The sequence below is a fragment of the Sus scrofa genome, chromosome 1, assembly GCF_000003025.6.
Source record: "Sus scrofa isolate TJ Tabasco breed Duroc chromosome 1, Sscrofa11.1, whole genome shotgun sequence".
NCBI lineage: Eukaryota > Metazoa > Chordata > Mammalia > Artiodactyla > Suidae > Sus > Sus scrofa.
This window is the reverse complement of record NC_010443.5, coordinates 175,242,519-175,260,776: the sequence shown is the minus strand read 5'-3', so window position 1 is coordinate 175,260,776 and position 18,258 is coordinate 175,242,519. Positions and strand designations below refer to the sequence as shown.

Below are 18,258 nucleotides of genomic sequence, written 5' to 3'. Positions count from 1 at the left end.
TGAACTTTTATGAAACAGAAACAGACTCACATAGAAAACAAAGTTATGGTTACCAAAGGGGAAAAGGGATAGGAGAGGGAGAAATCAGGAGTTTGGGATTATCAGATACAAACTACTACATACAAAATAGATAAACAATAATAAGGACCTATTGTATAGCATAGGATAATATTCATTATCCTGTAATAATCCATAATGGAAAAGAATATGAAAAAGAATATGTATATATATGTATAACTGAATCACTTTGTTGTATACCAGAAACTAACATTGTAAATCAACTATACTTCATTAAAAAAAAAAAAAAGAAATGGTAAGCAAAATCTGTGTTGCCTTAAATCACTATGTTTGTGGTAATGTATCACGTAGCAATAGAAAATGAATACATTTACATTCTATATTAGCTTTTCACAGAATGACTTCCGCAAGATTAATACTCTAGTTACCTAAAGTAGTGGACATCTTTGTTTTAAAATGTTAAAAATGTGATATTCTTCTTTAATCTCTATTCATATATAGCTGCCATGATTTTTAGATTTTTGTATGGGATATTATAAATCATCTAGTCCTAGTACAACCTTACTAATTTTTTTTTAAGGCCGCACCTGTGGCATATGGAGGTTCCCAGGCTAGGGGTCAAATTGGAGCTATAACCGTCGGCCTATGCCACAACCACAGCAACGCCAGATCTGAGCCACGTCTGCGACCTACACCATAGCTCACGGCAATGCTGGATCCTTAACTCTTTGAGTGAGGCCAAGGAAGGAACTTGCATCCTCATGAATATTAGCTGGGTTCATTACCACTGAGCCATGACAGGAACTCCCCAACCTTACTAATTATATAGATGAGGAAACACAGGCTTTCAGAGTCTAAATAACTTGCTAAGGGCAGACAGTGATTGGAGCTAGGAAATGAACCTAGGCTTCTGATTATCCAAAACTGTCAGCACTACAACTGTAGTACCATCCACATCTTAAATTATTTTGTCATCTTTCTGTTTCTTAACCTTCATAAAACTGTTCTTCAAGCATAGACAGCAATCAGAAATTCATGGAATTTTCTTTTTTCTTTTTTTCAGGGCCCCACCTGTGGTATATGGAAGTTCTCAGGCTAGGGGCAGAATTAGAGCTTCAGCTGCCAGCCTACATCACAGCCATGGTAACGCCAGATCTGAGCCACATCTGCAACCTACGCCATGGCTCACAGCAATGCCAGAACCTTAACACACTGAGACAGGCCAGGGATTAAACCCGCATCCTCATGGATATTAGTCGGGTTCTTAACCTGCTGAGCCACAGTGGGAATTCCCACGGAATTTTCTAGGTGCACATATCTCATGTCATCCATTTTGCTTCCTGTATTTTTCATGTGCAATTATTTCCTTGATTTTACCTGACTGCTTGGAAAATTTATCATTTCCACCTAAATGCATTACCTTACATTTGCCCACAATGAAGTTCTTCTGCCACTTTTCTGCCCACTCACACAGTCTTGTGCCGTTTTCATGAAGATCATCCCTGTGACATGGCATCTCACTACCCAGAAGTATGGAGTATCATCTGTAAATTTGGAGAATTCACTGTGCACTCCCTCAAGATCATTTACAAATTGATTAAATAAGACCATCCCCCAGCACCAATCCCTGGGGATCCCACTTTTCCATTTAGAAAAATGCTCATTCTTTTTTAACCTTCGTTACTGCATTTAAGCCCTTTAATAAGAGATTCAGCAAATAGTATTAGCAGCTATTCACCTGGTTTCTGGTGAGCTGTCCTGAGCAAATTTAGCAGCAGCTGGTAATATACGTTCAGCCATATCTTTTGTTCCAGATAAAATACGCTCTGGTTCCATAAATTCCACTACATCTGATAAGTGCTGAGCTGCACATCTTCTTACCGCAATGTGTAAATGGCTACAGGGAGACACGGCCAATTAAAATAGAGAGGATGTATATTTTCCAAAGATATACCTTAAAAGTTAAATGATTACTCCTAAGCCTCAGCATCACCTTTACAGGCTAAAATGCCAAATTATTTGCATTAGCTATTCCTCCTAAGAAATTAAAAACAAAATTCAGTCACTGACATTCATTTACCTCCAGATTTATGAATGTAAGTGACATTATTAAAATAATAATATTATCATCCCCTATATGTTTAGCACCTAATACGACATTTATCACATAGGAATTATTTAATACTTGTTTTCTGACTGAAATAACAGTGAAATCTGCTTGTTTTTTTCCTTACACCCTGGATTACAAACAACTGCACTGTTAGATAAAGGACAGGCCAGATTATTTTGAACTTTACCTTTGTCCTCCATTGATAAGAGAAACAACTGCACGTGCAGGAGTCACACTAGTGATCATAGCTCTCAATGCTTTGTCAACATCTTCTCTTATAAATGTATTTGATTCTCCCGACTTATGCAACAAAACTTTTACTGTATTATCTAGTTCTTGATCCATGCCCTTTTTCAGGTAAGTGAAAAGATCACTTAAGCACATCACAGCAGCACGAGAAACTCCAGAGCGTAAATTTTTCACCTAAAAAAAATTTCTAAAATGTATATTTTGCTGAAATTCTGAAAGAAAATCAGTAATAATGACTTTGAAACCAAATTTACTATCAAAGTAGCATGTTTTAATATGATTTATATTATGTCCTAAAAAAATCAACATTTAATAAATATTTTAAATGTTGCAAAGTAAAGCTTGAGTTACATTACATACAAGCCTGATTTCACTGAGTACAGTTTTTTTTAAAGGTCAAATAAATGTGGCATAGTTATACTTTGTTATTCAAACAATCTTTAACTCAGCTGAAAAAATAAGTTTACCTCTTGAACTACTGCAAAATTTGTTTCATGCAACTTTGTGTTCAATATTTCAGAATGAAAAACAGCTAAGCATCTAATAAAGTTCAATCCTTCAATTTTCTTCTCCCTATGGGAAAAACAAAGAAACAGCAAAGTCACTTATTAAACAGGGGTCCACTGGAACAGGATCTCAGATGTCTTCTTTTGGATGTATGGAATACTGCCAGTGAGGAGACCTTGGCTATTTTCCCTTATCAAGTAGGAAACTCAAATAAAAAATATGGAAAGTTTTGCAAGAAAACACAAAAAGACAAAAAAAAATATGGAAAGTTTTGTTCATTCCAATAGTTCTCTTTCATAATTTAAAAGATCTTTTAAGAGCCAAAACTACTACTGATAGTCAAAATAAGTTAATGCTTTGTAAATAAAAAGCAACATTTCTCCCCTAGTAAGAATTCCATATTCTAGAGAACAGAAGGGAGAGGAATGGCAAATCAAATGTGAGCGAATCAGTAAAAAAAAAAAAACAGAAAAAAAACAGAAGGACATTAAGCAACTTCCCATTACCTTGTTAGTAAAAATATAATCCAAGAGCAGAAAACTACTGATAGATGGTTCTGTAATTTGTACTTTTCATTATCTTATCTAATGAGACAGATGAAGGGTAGGTGAATAGTAACAACGAGAGGGTGGATTCAAGTAGTATTCAGATGTAACATTTCAAACTTGATTGATGGTTTCCATCTTGTACGTTTGAAAAATGTAAGCCGAGTTTCCTTAGTTGGTAATATTGATGGTGATTTTTTTTTTAAGCATTTAAATTCCCTTACCAAGTTATGGAAAATAGGGAGAAAAGTCCTAAAATTCCAAGGTGGCAAGAGTAAACCTATTTAAGATCTGTCTGGTTCAAAATTTTCATTTTTTTGGATAAGCATAAAACAGTTACTGTTACCATTAGAGGCAGAAACAACCCAACTCTACAGACAAAATAAATAATAGAAAGTAGAGTCAAAATAGAGGAAAGCAGAAAAAAATTATTGCTTAATTTCATTTATTTCTTAAATAATTCTTAATGGCTGTAATTTTTCCAAATTTGATCAAAACTATAAACTCTCAGATCTAAGAACAAATCCTAAACAGGATAATCACCATACATACACAAATCCCCACAAAATAGAACTGTGGGGATGGAAAATCATAATCAAATTGTATTAAAGGGAATATTTTAAAAAGCAGCCACAGAAAAAAGAGCTAATTATATATAGGAAAACAAAGATAACAATTACAAAAGATTTTAGGTCAGAAATATGCAAGTGAGAAACCAATTGAACAAAATTTAAGTATTAAAAGGAAACCAACAACAAAAAATAAACTTGAGGAATATGAAAATCTTATAGTTGGGGATTTCAAAAGCCTAATAATTAATAGAACAAATGTAGAAAATATCAGTAAGGATAGAGAAAATTTAACACTACCAACCACTACCAACCAACCTGATCTTAACATGTAAAGAAAACTACCATCAGGAGTTCCCGTCATGGCTCAGTGGTAATGAACCTGAATAGTATCCTTGAGGATGTGGGTTTGATCCCTGGCCTCGATCAGGTGGTTAAGTAACTGGTATTGCCATGAGCTGTGGTGTAGGTCGTAGACAAGGCTTGGATCTGGCATTGCTGTGGCTGTGGTATAGGCTAGCAGCTGTAGCTCCAATTTGACCCCTAACCTGGGAACTTCCATAGGCTGCACCTGCAGCCCTAAAAAGAAAAAAATTAAAAAACAAAACAAAAAACACTACAATCAACAACAGAATGCAGACTTTTCAAGTTCATGTGAAACATTCACCTGTACAGTTTTGCTATCAGGATAATTTTGGCTTCAAAGAATGAGATGGGAAATACAGCAACCTCTTTAATGTTCTAGAAATTTAGGTAGAAGTGACTTCTTCCTTAAATATTTGGTATAATTAACTAGCAAAACCATCCAAGCATGAAACTTTCTTTGTGGGAAAGACTCAAATTTCCTCAATAGATATCCAGGTTATACAATTATCTAATTCTTTTTGAGTGAGTTTTGGTAGACTGTGCATTCAAGGTATCTGTCCACTTCACTAAGTTGTCCAATTTATGGGCATAAAGCTGTTTATCATATTCCTTTATTATTTAATAGCTGTATGATCAGTAGTGATGTTCCTTCTCTCATTTTTGATATGATGTTTCCTCTCTTTTTTCTTTATCAGTCTGACTAGAAGTTTACCAGTTTTGTTTATCTTCTCCAAGAGCCTGCTTTTGCTTTCATTTATATCCTCTATTGTTTGTTTTCTATTTCCTTGATTTCCATTCCAATCTTTATTATTTCCTTTCTTAGCTAATTTTGGGCTTCATTTGATCTTCTGATTTAGTTTAAGGTGAAAGCTGTGGTCGCTGATACAAAACTTTTCTTCTTTTCTAATATTTAGGTGTTACAGTGCTATAAACTCCCCTCTAATTTAGCTGTATCCTACCAATTTTATGTTTCATTCTTAATTTCATTTAATTCTAAATACTTTCTAATTTCCTTTATGATTTCTTCTTAGAACCAGTGATGACTTTTAAGTATGTTATTTAGTTTCCAAATACTTAGAAATGTTCTAGGTATGTGTTTCCAATTTCTAATTTAATTCCACTTTGGTCAGAGAACAAAATATGTATAATTTTAAACTTTTTAAATTACTTGTTTCACGTTCCAGAACACAGTCTTTCTTTGTAAATGCTCCTTGTGAACTAGAAAAGGGAATGCATTCTGTTGTTTAGGTGGAATGTTCTGTAAACATCAAGCTGGACAATAATGTCATTCATTAATAATTCAACTTTTCTATATCCTTACTGATTTTCTTTCTATTAGTTCTATCAATTAAGGAGAGAAGGTTGTTGGAGTCCCAATTATAATTGCAGATTTGTTTATTCCTCCTTGCAGTTCTATTGGTTTTTGCTTAATGTATTCTGAAGATCCACTATATGGTAAATAAATGTTCAGGCCATGTCTTCTTTATTAATTAACCCTCTTATCAATATAAAATGGCCCTTTTTATTCCTGATGTGACAGAGAGAATTCTAAAATGGTAGCTTGATTCCTGCTCCCTGGTAATACATGCCCTCTTGAGGGTGAATATGGTATATCACTTCCTCAATCATGTTAAATTATATTGCAAAATGACTTTGCAAGTTCTACATCTCATGATTCTCTGTTCGTGTCTTTCCTCTAGCTTCTTTAACACATGGATTAAAATGATAACTATAGTTATCATGTCTTTGTCCACTAATTATGGGTTGTATTTTTCTGCTTCTTTGTATGCCTGATTTTTTTAATGTCTACACCCTCGGCATATGGAAGTTCCCAGGCCAGGGATTGAATCCGAGCCCCACCTGTGGAAAACAATGGATCCTTAACCCACTGAGCAGGACCAGGAATCAAACCCAACACCTCCGCTGCGTGCATCCTGAGATGCTGCAGTTGGATTCTTAGCCCACTGCACCACAGCGGGAACTACCTGGTAATTTTTTATTGGATGCCAGGCATTGTGAATTTTAACTTAGTTTCGTATTCCTATGAATATTTTTGAGACTTGCTATGAGATAAAAATTATTTGGAAAGTCTGATCCTGTCAGACTTGTTTTTAAGCTTTGTTTGGAGGAACCAAAACTGTCTTTAGCCTAAGGCTTATTCATTCCATAGATGAAGCGAAACTCTTCTGAGTATTCTATCTAATGCTAGGTGAATTATAAGATTTTCCACTCTCCTGGTGGGAAGAGAAGGTATTCTTGGCCTTGTATGTGCTCCAGGGATTATTCTTTGTAACTTCAATGAGTGGTCCTTGTTCTGGCTTTACACGCATGCCCTGACCTGTACTCAGCTAAACATTTGAAAATAAATCCTCTCAAGGTTCCTAGAGTTAAGAAGCCACATCCTCCTCCGGCATTCTGCTTTGCAAATTCTAGCTATCTTGGCCTCCAGACTTCCAGCTCTACCTCCATCTCTGCTGCTATCTACGTGGTTTTCCCCTCCCTGAGCTGTGACTCAGAGACTCTGTAGGTATAAAGCAGGGGCAGCTGTAGGGCTCACCTTGCTTGTTTCTCAGGGATCACTGTCTTTCATTGCCTGATGAACAATATTCTGAAAACCACTGTTTCATATATTTTGTATGATTTCTTCAGTTCTTTCAGATGTGATAGCAGATCTAATGCCTGATACCCACTTTGGCAAGAAGTAGGAGTTCAAGAGTTCTATTTTAGACATGTTAAATTTAAGATGTCTATTGGCATCCAAGTGGAAGTATCGAGTACACAGTTAGATTACAAGTCTAGAGCTCAAGAAGATACCAGAGATTCAGATACACATTTATGAGAATATGGATGAAATTTAAAGCTACAGAACTGAATGATCATTTAAGAAAGGAGTTTACAATTCATGGCTCATAGACCATATCTGGCCCTGCCAGAGTTTTCATTTGTAAGTAAAATTTTTATAAGTAAAGTTTATTGAAACATAACCATGCTCATTTGTTTTCATACTGTCTAAGGCTGTTTTGTACTACAACAGCACAGTTGAGTAGCTGCAACAGAGACATGTGGATTGCAAAGCCTAAAATTTTTACTATCCGGCTCTTTTCAGGAAAAGACTGCCAGCCCAGATCTATGGAATGAATGCAGATAGAGAATACCAGTGATTAAAGTCTGGAGCACTCAATTTTGAAATCAAACAGAAGAGAAGGAACCATTAAGTAATGAAGCAGGAACAGAACCAAGAGTCTCTGATTTTTCTAAGGTGAAATGAAAAAAAAGGGTATCAGAGTGTCAATTGTGTCAAATGATGTTGGGAGGCTAAGTACAAGGAAGACACATAACCGACCAGTGTAGATTTAGCAAAATCTGCTAAAAGATACCCAAACTGCAAAAATGACTAGTGCAGTTTTAGTAAAGTGGCAGTCATGGTGGGGAGGATTGAAAGCCAATTAAAGAAGGCTAAGCAGAGATGTGAGGTGAAAAAGTAGACACAAAGAATTAGGCTTTTTGAGGTCTTTTGCTAAAAAGGGGAAAGAAAAGAAATGTGAAGACTGGTGGTTTGGGAAAGTTTTTAAAAAATAGGAAATACTATAGCACATTTTTATGTTGATGAATATAATGACCTAGTAAAGATGCAAAACTGATGGGGATGGAGAGAGAGACTGAGGAATAAGGGAGGAAATGGGACAAGGGCAGCCAACAGATGTTCCAGTTGAAGCAAGTGGAATGGCACTGTCTTTGTTTCCCTTGAGTTATTGGCTGCGCTGACAGTGTGGCTGCTGCAGCTGTGGTACCAAGAGGTAAGCATTTTCAGGATTGTTTTAGGATATGTTTCAGAGAAACTCTTAAAGAAACAATGAGATTTATATTTAATACCAATAGATTTGTATAATACAAAATAAAGCTAACATATATCCTTGTGGTATATAATTGGTAGTATTAAGACCAGAGTTCAGCTACATTAATAAGATGAAAAGAACTCAGATTGCCTCAGAACTAAAAGAATAATTTCTAAGACTATTTTCAGAGGAAATGTTTCAAGGTTTCTAAAAATTTTTTTCATAAAACTTTTGGAACTCAGCTTAGTTTTAAGTTAAGGATGGTGAACTCACCAATCCTCATCAGCTAAAAGCCTCAGAGCTTCTATCAGTGCTACTTCTGGTTTGGAAAACGGCCGTAGTTCTGATGAATCCATTATTTCTGGACTATGTGTGACGGATGGCATCCTTTCTTTATACTGTGGAATGGCACCAGGAGATGTTTCATCTAAAACCAAGAAACATACTAAATAAAGAATGATATAACTCTGATATGAAGGGATACAAATAATATCTGGATCACAGATTCTATGAATATTTCTCACAGAAACCATCATCTATGAGTTTAGTCTTCAAGAAAATTGTAATACCTGGATACCAAAGCTATTTAAAACTTTTTTCATATACAAAATTATTAAGTTGCATTTAACATAAATATATGTGGTTTTTCAGTCCATGTGTCATGGAACAAAGCCTAGCTTTTTTTTTTTTTTTTTTTTTTTTGCTTTTTAGGACTGTGGTTTTTCAGTCCATGTGTCATGGAACAAAGCCTAGCTTTTTTTTTTTTTTTTTTTTTTTGCTTTTTAGGCATATGAAGGTTCTCAGGCTAGAGGTTGAAATGGAGCTATAGCTGCCGGCCTATACCACAGCCACAGCAATGCAGCATCCAAGCCACGTCTGCGACCTATACCACAGCTCACGGCAACGCTGGCTCCTTAACCCACTGAGCAAGGCCAGGGATTGAACCTCATGGATACTAGTTGGGTTCCATTACTGCTGAGCCACAATGGGAACTCCCAAGAGGTATTTTAAAAGGTAATATTAAGCAGAAGAAAATAACTATAATAAATGTATCAACTATGCTATTTGTAAGAAAACATTAGAAGAAACACAAGATACAAATATAAGAAATTTTTCGCTTGATGTTGTATACTGATTACATATTTGGATGCAATTCAAATCCAAAGGCAAGAAAAGTATTAATGATATTAGTTAACATTTACTATATATTTTGTGTCATGTGCTGTGATAAATGCTTTACAAACTTCACATTTAATTCTCTCAACAAAGCTGAGATAGATAGTCTCCCTATCTTTATTTCACAGATGAGTAAATAATTGAATTTTACAAAGGCTAAGAAATGTGTTCAAGGTCTCAATGTTAATAAGCAGTGAAGGCTGGATTTATATCTAGGTCCACTATCACCCTCAATTTTATATAAAAAAATCTAAGTCAGAATTCCTGCTTTAAAGAAACTTACCATATACAATATAAGAAGAGACATGTAAAAAAAGGAATATAGTATTTTAGATTACTGTAGTGATAAATTAGAACCAGTTTTTGTTAGAGCAAATCATATTTGAAGAAAATCTCTGTGACAAAGAATATTATAGACTTCATTATTTTTCTTTTTTTGGTAATTCAGATGCATCCTCACTAGGTATCCTATGTAAGACTGATGTGTATTAAAAAAAAATCCTTCAGAGTACCCATCGTGGTGCAGTGGAAACAAATCTGAACAGGAACCATGAGGTTGAGGGGCTCGGTCCCTGGCCTCGCTCAGTGGGTTACAGATCCGGTGTTGCTGTGAGCTGTGGTGTAGCCAGCAGCTGTAGCTTGGACTGGACCCCTAGCCTGGGAACCTCCATATGCCTTGGGTGCAGCCCTAAAAAGCAAAAAAACAAACAAAAACAACAACAACAAAAAACCCTTCAGCCTTGGAATTTCACAAGCCAGAAAGAACAGCAAATACAAAATAGCACTATTAACCATCATTCAATAATACTATGTGATGGTTATTATTTTCCTACATTAGAGGTGAAGAAACTGATGCTAAAGTTTTAAGGATTCCCTCTCTACATCAACTCCACTCTCATTCTCATGGGAGAATAACTCACTAGGAAGGGACACTGATAAATTTCAAATTATCAACCTTGGGATTATACCAATATTTCTACTGTTTTCACCTTAAAAAGTGTGAGGAACCCCCCCCCCCAATATTACTCTGGAGAAGGAAGTGTACAGAATATCAATTTAAAGCAGTGCTGCATGAACTAAGGTTTTTACATTAAAAAAAAAATTTTTTTTTTTAGGACCGCACCTATGGCATGTGGGAGTTCCCAGGCTAGGGGTCAAATTGGAGCTACAGCTGCCAGCCTACACCATAGCCACAGCAACTCAGGATCCAAGCCTCGGCTTCAACCTACACCACAGTTCATGGCAATGCCAGATCCTTATTTTGAGCGAGCAGGGATCAAACCAGCATCCTAATGGTTCCTAGTTAGGTTCGTTAACCACTGAGCCACAAAGGGAACTTCTAAGGTTTTTATACTTTAAAAACATTTTTATTTTGGCCACACCTGGAGCTTGTGGAAGCTCCCCAGCCAGGGATCGAACCCAAGCCACAGCAGTGACAATGCCAGATCCTTCACATGCTGAGCCACCAGGGAACTCCATTCTTTTTTAAACTTCCACTTTTGTAGACTGATACTTTTCTAAAATACAATAAAAGTGTTGTGACAACGTCAAATTGTTAAAATAGTTTCTAAAAGCTTCCTCTCACTTTTTGTATTTATCTTGCAAGCATATTCTTCTGTTTCAATAATGTAAGGGTGATTTCAAGGAAGCATTCTCCTTATATTTTGTAGAAATAAAATTTGTAAAGCCTATATTATAGGCAAAAATCACAAAATTAGTTGATGTCTAGCAAAAATGAATATAGAAAAATTTATGACTTGTTACTATTTGTATTATTTGCTACTATTTATATTTCTATTCCTACTGTTAATTACTGACTTTTGTAGGTTTTCCTCCTCCTAGATTTTATAACATTTATAACATTAATAACATAATTGTTAAAATTATTTAACAACGATAAAAACAAGCTTAAACATCATATATATCAAAACTTAACTGCTACTTAGGCATATACCAGTAATTTTACAGGCCAACATCTCTTATGAGGCAAACTCTCAACAATTATTAATAATTTTCAGGATACAGCATTTCTTTCTTTTTTTTTAGGTCCGCACCTACAGCATATGGAAATTCCCAGACTAGGGGTCCAATGAGAGCTGCAGCTGCCGGCCTGCGCCACAGCCACAGCAATGCAGAATCCAAGCCACGTCTGTGACCTACACCACAGCTCACAGCAATACCGGATCCTTAACCACTGAGCAGGGCCAGGGATTGAACGTGCATTCTCATGGATACGAGTGGGGTTTGTAACCCGCTGAGCCACAACAGGATCTCCTGAGGATTTTTAAAAAGTTTCCTATATTTCTTGCACTATAAAAGAAATATAAGCTAGGGATAACTGCCAGTATTCATCTAGTTCAATTCTCTTTTATATTCATTTTTGGGAGAGGTTAAGTATGCCACCCAAGGTCACATTTACATATTTATTTTTTTTCTATACTTCGTGGGTTTTTAGTCAACACCCAAACTTCAGACCGAACATAAATTTAAGAATGCTTATTATACTTCACAGTTTAATCCTCAGAAACAATTAGTAAACAAAAGTAAGCAGGTTTTTTTGGCCGTGCCTGCAGCATATGGAAGTTTCTGGGTCAGGGATCAAACCATGGCATAGCAGTGACCTGAGCCACAGCAGTGACAATGCCAGATCCTTAACCCACTGTATCACAAGGGAACTCCAGCAGTAATTTTTAATATTTATCATAGTTCACATAATTTTCTCATTTCAACCTCTGATTTTTTTCCTTGTTGCCACTATACCTAAAACCTAAGTTACTATTCTTAACCATGGTGCAATGGGTTAAGAATCTGACTGCAGTGGCTCAGGTCACTGCAGAGGTATGCATTCAATCCGTGGCCCAGTGCAGTGGGTTATAAATGATCCAGCACTGCCACAGCTCTCAGAAGGTTGCAGCTGTGGTTCAGATTAAACTCTTGGCCTGCAAACTGTCATATGCCACTAGTGTGGCCATAAAATTAAAAAAACAAACAAAAAACACAAAAAAGCCCCTCCTAGTCAATATTTTTAAAAACAGCACAGGAGTTCCCGTAGTGGCTCCATGGTTAACGAATCCGACTAGGAACCATGAGGTTGTGGGTTCGATTCCTGGTCTCAATCAGTGGGTTAAGGATCTGGCGTTGCCATGAGCTGTGGTGTAGGTCACAGACGAGGCTTGGATCCAGTGTTGCTGTGGCTCTGGCGCAGGCCTCAGCTACACTCTGATTAGACCCCTAGCCTGGGAACCTCCATATGCCGAAGGTATGGCCCTAGAAAAAAACAAAAAAAATTCCAAAAAAAAACCCAGCACAGGAGGAGTTCCTGCTGTGGCTCAGTGGTTAATGAACCTGACTAATATCCATGAGGACGCAGGTCCGATCCCTGGCCTTGCTCAGTGGGTTAAGGATCTGGCGTTGCTGTGAGCTGTGGTATAGGTCTCAGAAGAGGCTCAGATCCCACATTGCTGTGGCTGTGGTGTAGGCTGTCAGCTGCAGCTCCAATTCGACCCCTAGCCTGGGAACCTCCACAAGCTGCGAGGTTCCCCTTCTCAAAATAAATAAGTAAATAAGCTAAAAAAATAAAAACAGTGCAGGAAACATGGAGCTTTTTTTTTTTTCTTTCTTTTTTTTCTCTCTTTTTTATTTTTGGCCACCCTGTAGCATATGGAGTCCCTGGGTCAGGGATCAGATCCAAGCCACAGTAGCAACCTAGTTGCAGCTACGGCAATGCCAGGTTCTTAACCCACTATGTTGGGCTGGGGACTGAACCCACGTCCCAAGCTCCCAAGATGCCACCGATCTGGTTGTGCCACAGTAGGAACTCCATGGAGCTTACTCTTGACCAGGTATAGAAACTATTAAGTACTCAATGACAGGCTGCCCAAATGATAAATGCAATGACTTTTTAGATCTTGATCTAATAAACCAGCCTCACATTTCACTCTTCAGCAAAACAGGAGTATTTCCAGGAAGCAAGGATGAGATCTTTGAGATATCTGAGTCTTTGAGAAAATTTAGATATTTATATGGCCAGAAAATAGAAAGCTGTTTTCAGGTCACAAAGCTAATTAGAAGGAAGAACTAATACTAAAGAAGCTAGGTCTGTTTACTGACTCCTGCTGGGTTAATGTTCTTTCTATCACAGATGCATTGAACCACATGTGGTATCTTCAGCTTTAATAAGCATTTGTAACATTACTCTTTATTTTCCCACTTCATCCCCTCAAATATTTAAGTCCAGAAAGGAGAAAAACAATCAACTTCCTTTTTATGAGAAAAAATATTTGTTATAATAGATGTGGAGGAGTTCCCATCACAGCTCAGCAGTTAATGAACGTGACTAGCAACCTTGAGGATGCAGGTTCGATCCCTGACCTTCTCAGTGGGTTAAGGATGCGGCATTGCCATGAGCTATGGTATAGGCTGGCAGCTGTAGCTCCGATTTGACCCCTAGCCTGGGAACCTCCATATGTGGCGGATGCAGCCCTAAAAAAGACACACACACACACACAAAAAATAGTTGCTACTGGATCTTGCAAATTCGTGTTTCAGTTCAACATATTAGCCATGTCACCCTCACTTAAACCATAGTACACTAGTTTTAAAATATCACTAATTAAAAAAAAAAAACACACACTAAACATTCAATTCCACTTACTTTCAGACACTATTTTCTCAGTTCCTGTATGCTTCATTTGTTCCCAGTGATTCTGTTCCTTCTTTTCACAATCTTTAATGTCAAAAAGTTCTTTTTCCTCTTTTCTCTTTTGTCTCATCTTGTCATAAGTAGATTTTGAAATAGAAACTTTAATCTGCATGAAAAAGTTGAAATACCTGAAACTTTTCAGGGATTCTGACATTTAAAAAATACTTCATTTCAGACAACTGTAAACCATACAAAATAAACTATATACTTCTTAGTCCTTATTGCAAAAATTCTAAAACTGAGTATAATTACATAGTGCTAATCTCCAACTAAATTTGTACCTGAAGATTAACTAGTTTGTTAATCCTTGAGTATTTCCTAGAAAATTGTTGCACACACATACACACACACACACGGAGTACATGTAGAGTATAAAGTATGCTAGGAGTTCCTGTTGTGGCACAGCGGAAACAAATCTGACTAGTAACCATGAGGTTGAGGGTTCGATCTCTGGCTTCGCTCAGTGGGTTAAGGATCTGGCGTTGCTGTGAGCTGTGATGTAGGCTGCAGATGTGGCTCGGATCTGATGTTGCTGTGGCTGGCAGCTACAGCTCTGATTCGATTCCTAGCCTGGGAACCTCCATATGCCACGGGTACGGCCCTAAAAGGACGAAAGACAGACAAATAAATAAATAAATAAATAAAGTATGCTAAAGTATTTTACACCAGAATGAAAACATATTTGGAGGAAAAGGTGAATAATTTATCATTTAAATGATTAAAAAATCACAAATTTCAATTACACTGAGATTTAAAAAATTTTAATCAAAACATTTTCACACCCCAAATCTGATATACACAAACAATGATGTATGATAGGCTTAAATTTAGCCTAATAATTAGCAAATAACCTTACATCTTTTTCATTCTCAACATCAACATATGATGGAATGCTCTGCTGGACTGCTCTTCCATAAATCCCTGATGGTGGTTCAATACTTTTAATTGAAAACGTATCTCTATTTTCCACAGAAGATATCACTGATTGGCTGCAGGCTGCTGGTGCTGAATTTGGACTTCCAAACACCCCTGAAAGGAACCAACCATCAAAAGAGTCATTAAGTATTTATGTGATGTCATTCAAGACAACAAAGTTTTAAGACAACTGTATTGTTTACTTCTTGCCCTCAAGAAGTAAACAATACAGTTAATAAGAAAAGCATGTTAAATAATCATACAATATAAACACCCTAACAGGGTAAGAGGTATTACAAGCCATTTTATGATAATATAAAGTGAGAACCACATAAGTTCTTTAAGGTCTGAGTTTGTAAGGTTGGTGTGATCTGGGAGTTTAAGACGGTTTCACGGAGCAAGGATTTGAACTGGAATTGAAAGATAATGACTAGGATAGATAAATGAGGAAGGAGGGGAGGACATCCTATGAGATGGGAATGCTCATAAGCAGAGCTGAACAATTAGAAAGCATATATGTGAGTGAATAAATTAGTCTGGTTGGGCACAAGGCAAATAGAGGAATAACAAAGTAGGTGTAGGTTGGAGCCACTGTGAGTAGGGCCTAAATTAACTTAATGAAACTCTCAAGCAAAGAAGTAAGGAAAGGTTTCTAAGCATCTTATTCCATTTACCAGAAATAAGATGTATACTCTCAATGTTTAACCTCACATTCCAGTTTTTAATTAAAAAAGAAGCTGGCTGGAATGCATAATGAACTTAATAGGGGAGTCCTTTCACAATATATACGGATATCAAATCACCATGTTGTACACTTTAAATATCTTACAGATTTATTCATCAATTTACCTCAACAAAGCTGGGGAAAAAAAAACACTAGTGTTAAAGGATTTGTGCAAATAAGTTGTTCAAAGATCTCCTAACCATCCTAAAGTATGCAAGAGATGTTAATTAAGTGTCTAGACATTGTGTGGAAGATAATACAATTACATCAATTTATATGGACTACTAAGCCATGAATAAGGACCACTATTCGAATTTAAACAATGATGAAGCAGTCCATACTATCCTAAAAGTGCCTTAGAAATACCTAAACTGCAGCTGTCATATAACATCACTCTGAAAATTACTGACGTAAATTTACCTTAGTTTTGTTAGAGGATAGAAATAAGATATTAAGTATTCATTTTTAATTCTTTCTATTGTACATTTTTTTTTTGGCCATGTCCATGGCATGTCAAAGTTGCCAGACCAGGAATCAAACCTGAGCCACAGCAACAACGTAAGCCACTGCAGTGACAATGCCAAATCCTTAACCCACTGCACCACAAGGGAACTCCTCAATTTAAAAATCTTTGAAAACTAAAAGTTCTATTCAACACCTGAAACACACTCTTCTCTATTCTTTATTAATATGCTTCACTTATGTGTGAAGAACATAAAATCAAAAAGCTAAATAACTTTGAAATACCTTTTCCAACAACTACAACTGAATCTTCTGATAAGGTATTTGTAGATATGAGGTCAAAACTGGAAATTTGCTGGAAATTTGAAGATGACCCTGTAAATCCTAAAGAAACCAACAAAACATACATTTAAAAATACTAATATAGTATTTTTGAATATTTTAACATGGTCTTTTAAAACTAAAAATTCATATAAAGAATTCACAATTTACTCAGACATGTTTACTAACTCAGTAAATATTTATAAATAAAACACTTGGTTTGTCAAATGTATACTCTTGCCTCCTTTGTCATAGATTAGTTGATTGTAGTTTGTGGGTTTATTTCTGGGTTCTCTATTCTTTTCCACTGATCTAGCTATCTGTTTTTGTGCTAATACCATGCTGTTTTGATTACTGTAGCTTTATAGTATTGTCTGAAGTCTAGAAGGATTATGCCTCCAGCATTGTTCTTTTTCCTCAGGATTGCTTTGGCAATTCTGGGTTTTTTGTGGTTCCATATAAATTTTAGTATTATTTGCTTTAGTTCTGGGGAAAATGTCATGGGTATTTTGATTGGGATCACATTAAATCTATGGTTTGCTTTGTGTAGTATGGCTATTTTAACAATATTAATTCTTGCAATCCAAGGTCATGGGATATTTTTCCATTTTTTAAAAAATTATCTTCAATTTCCTTTATCACTGTTTTATAGTCTTTAGCATATAGGTCTTTTACCTCTGTGGTTAAAGTTTATTTCTAGGTACTTATTTTACTCAATTTTATTTTTTGATTTATTTTTGGCTGCACCTGTGGCATGTGGAAGTTTCTGGGCCAGTGATCAACCCCATTCCATAGCAGTGGCCCAAGTCACAGCAGTGACAATGCCAGATCCTTAACTTACTGTTCCACCAGTGAACTTCCAACATGAGTTTAAACAAGACTGTTCTTTTACTTTCTTTTTTTGGTATTATATTGTTATTTTAAGTAAATTCAATAGATTCTTGTCTATTAATTTTGTATCCTATCAACATGAGGAATTCATTTACTAGTTCTAATAGTTTTTGTGTGGAGTCTTTAGAGATCTCTATATAGAGTATCATGTCATTTACAAATAGTGACAGTTTTACCTCTTTCCTTTCAATTTGGGTTATCTTTTATTTCTTTCTCTTGTTTGAGTCCTGTGGCTAGGATTTCCAATACTATGTTGAACAGAACTGCTGAGAGTGGGCATTCTTATCTTGCTCCTGAATTTGGTGGGAAAGCTTTCAGCTTTTCACTATTAAGTATTATGTTGGCTCTAGGTTTCTTGTAAATAGCTTTTGTTAATGTTGAGATATGTTCCCTCTACACTCATGTAGGTGAGTGTTTTTTATCACGGATACTGGATTTTACCAAATGCTTTTTCTGCATCTATTGACATGATCATATGGTTTTCCATCTTCTCTTTCGTTAATGTGGTTTATCACATTGATTGATTTGTGTACGTTGAACCATACTTGAAACCCTGAAAGGAATCTAACTTGATCAACATGATCAAGATGATGGTGTATGATCCTTTTCATGTATTGTTGGATTGTTTCATGTATTCATGGATTGTTGGATTCAGTTTGCTAATATTTTGTTGATGAATTTTGCATTTATATTAATAATATATTTGCCTGAATTTTATTTGTTATGACATTTTTTTGGTTTTGGTATCAGGGTGATGGTGGCTTCACAGTATGAATTTGGGAGTATTCCCCTCTCTTCAACCTTTCTGAAGAGTTTGAAAAGGATAGGTATAGGTTCTTCTTTGTATATTTGGTAGAATTTCCCAGT

At 36.1% G+C, this 18,258-nt stretch overlaps 1 protein-coding gene across 12 annotated transcripts in view; it reads right to left on the bottom strand.

Annotated features, from left to right (window-relative positions):
* Positions 1–18,258, bottom strand: part of TOGARAM1 (TOG array regulator of axonemal microtubules 1) — a 76,138-nt gene that overhangs the window by 13,533 nt on the left and 44,347 nt on the right. For 3 of the 12 annotated variants that reach the window (XM_005659920.3, XM_005659924.3, XM_013993375.2), the window contains 7 exons: positions 16,465–16,563; positions 14,935–15,107; positions 14,031–14,184; positions 8,474–8,645; positions 2,845–2,950; positions 2,316–2,551; positions 1,757–1,915 (listed from right to left, as the gene is read on the bottom strand). In XM_005659920.3, coding sequence (XP_005659977.1) covers positions 1,757–1,915; positions 2,316–2,551; positions 2,845–2,950; positions 8,474–8,645; positions 14,031–14,184; positions 14,935–15,107; positions 16,465–16,563 — 1,099 coding nt within the window. Of the gene's footprint in view, positions 1–1,435; positions 1,563–1,756; positions 1,916–2,315; positions 2,552–2,844; positions 2,951–8,473; positions 8,646–14,030; positions 14,185–14,934; positions 15,108–16,464; positions 16,564–18,258 lie in introns of those variants that run through there. The other 9 variants (XM_005659921.3, XM_013993373.2, XM_021101164.1 and 6 more) reach the window with 5 other exon arrangements.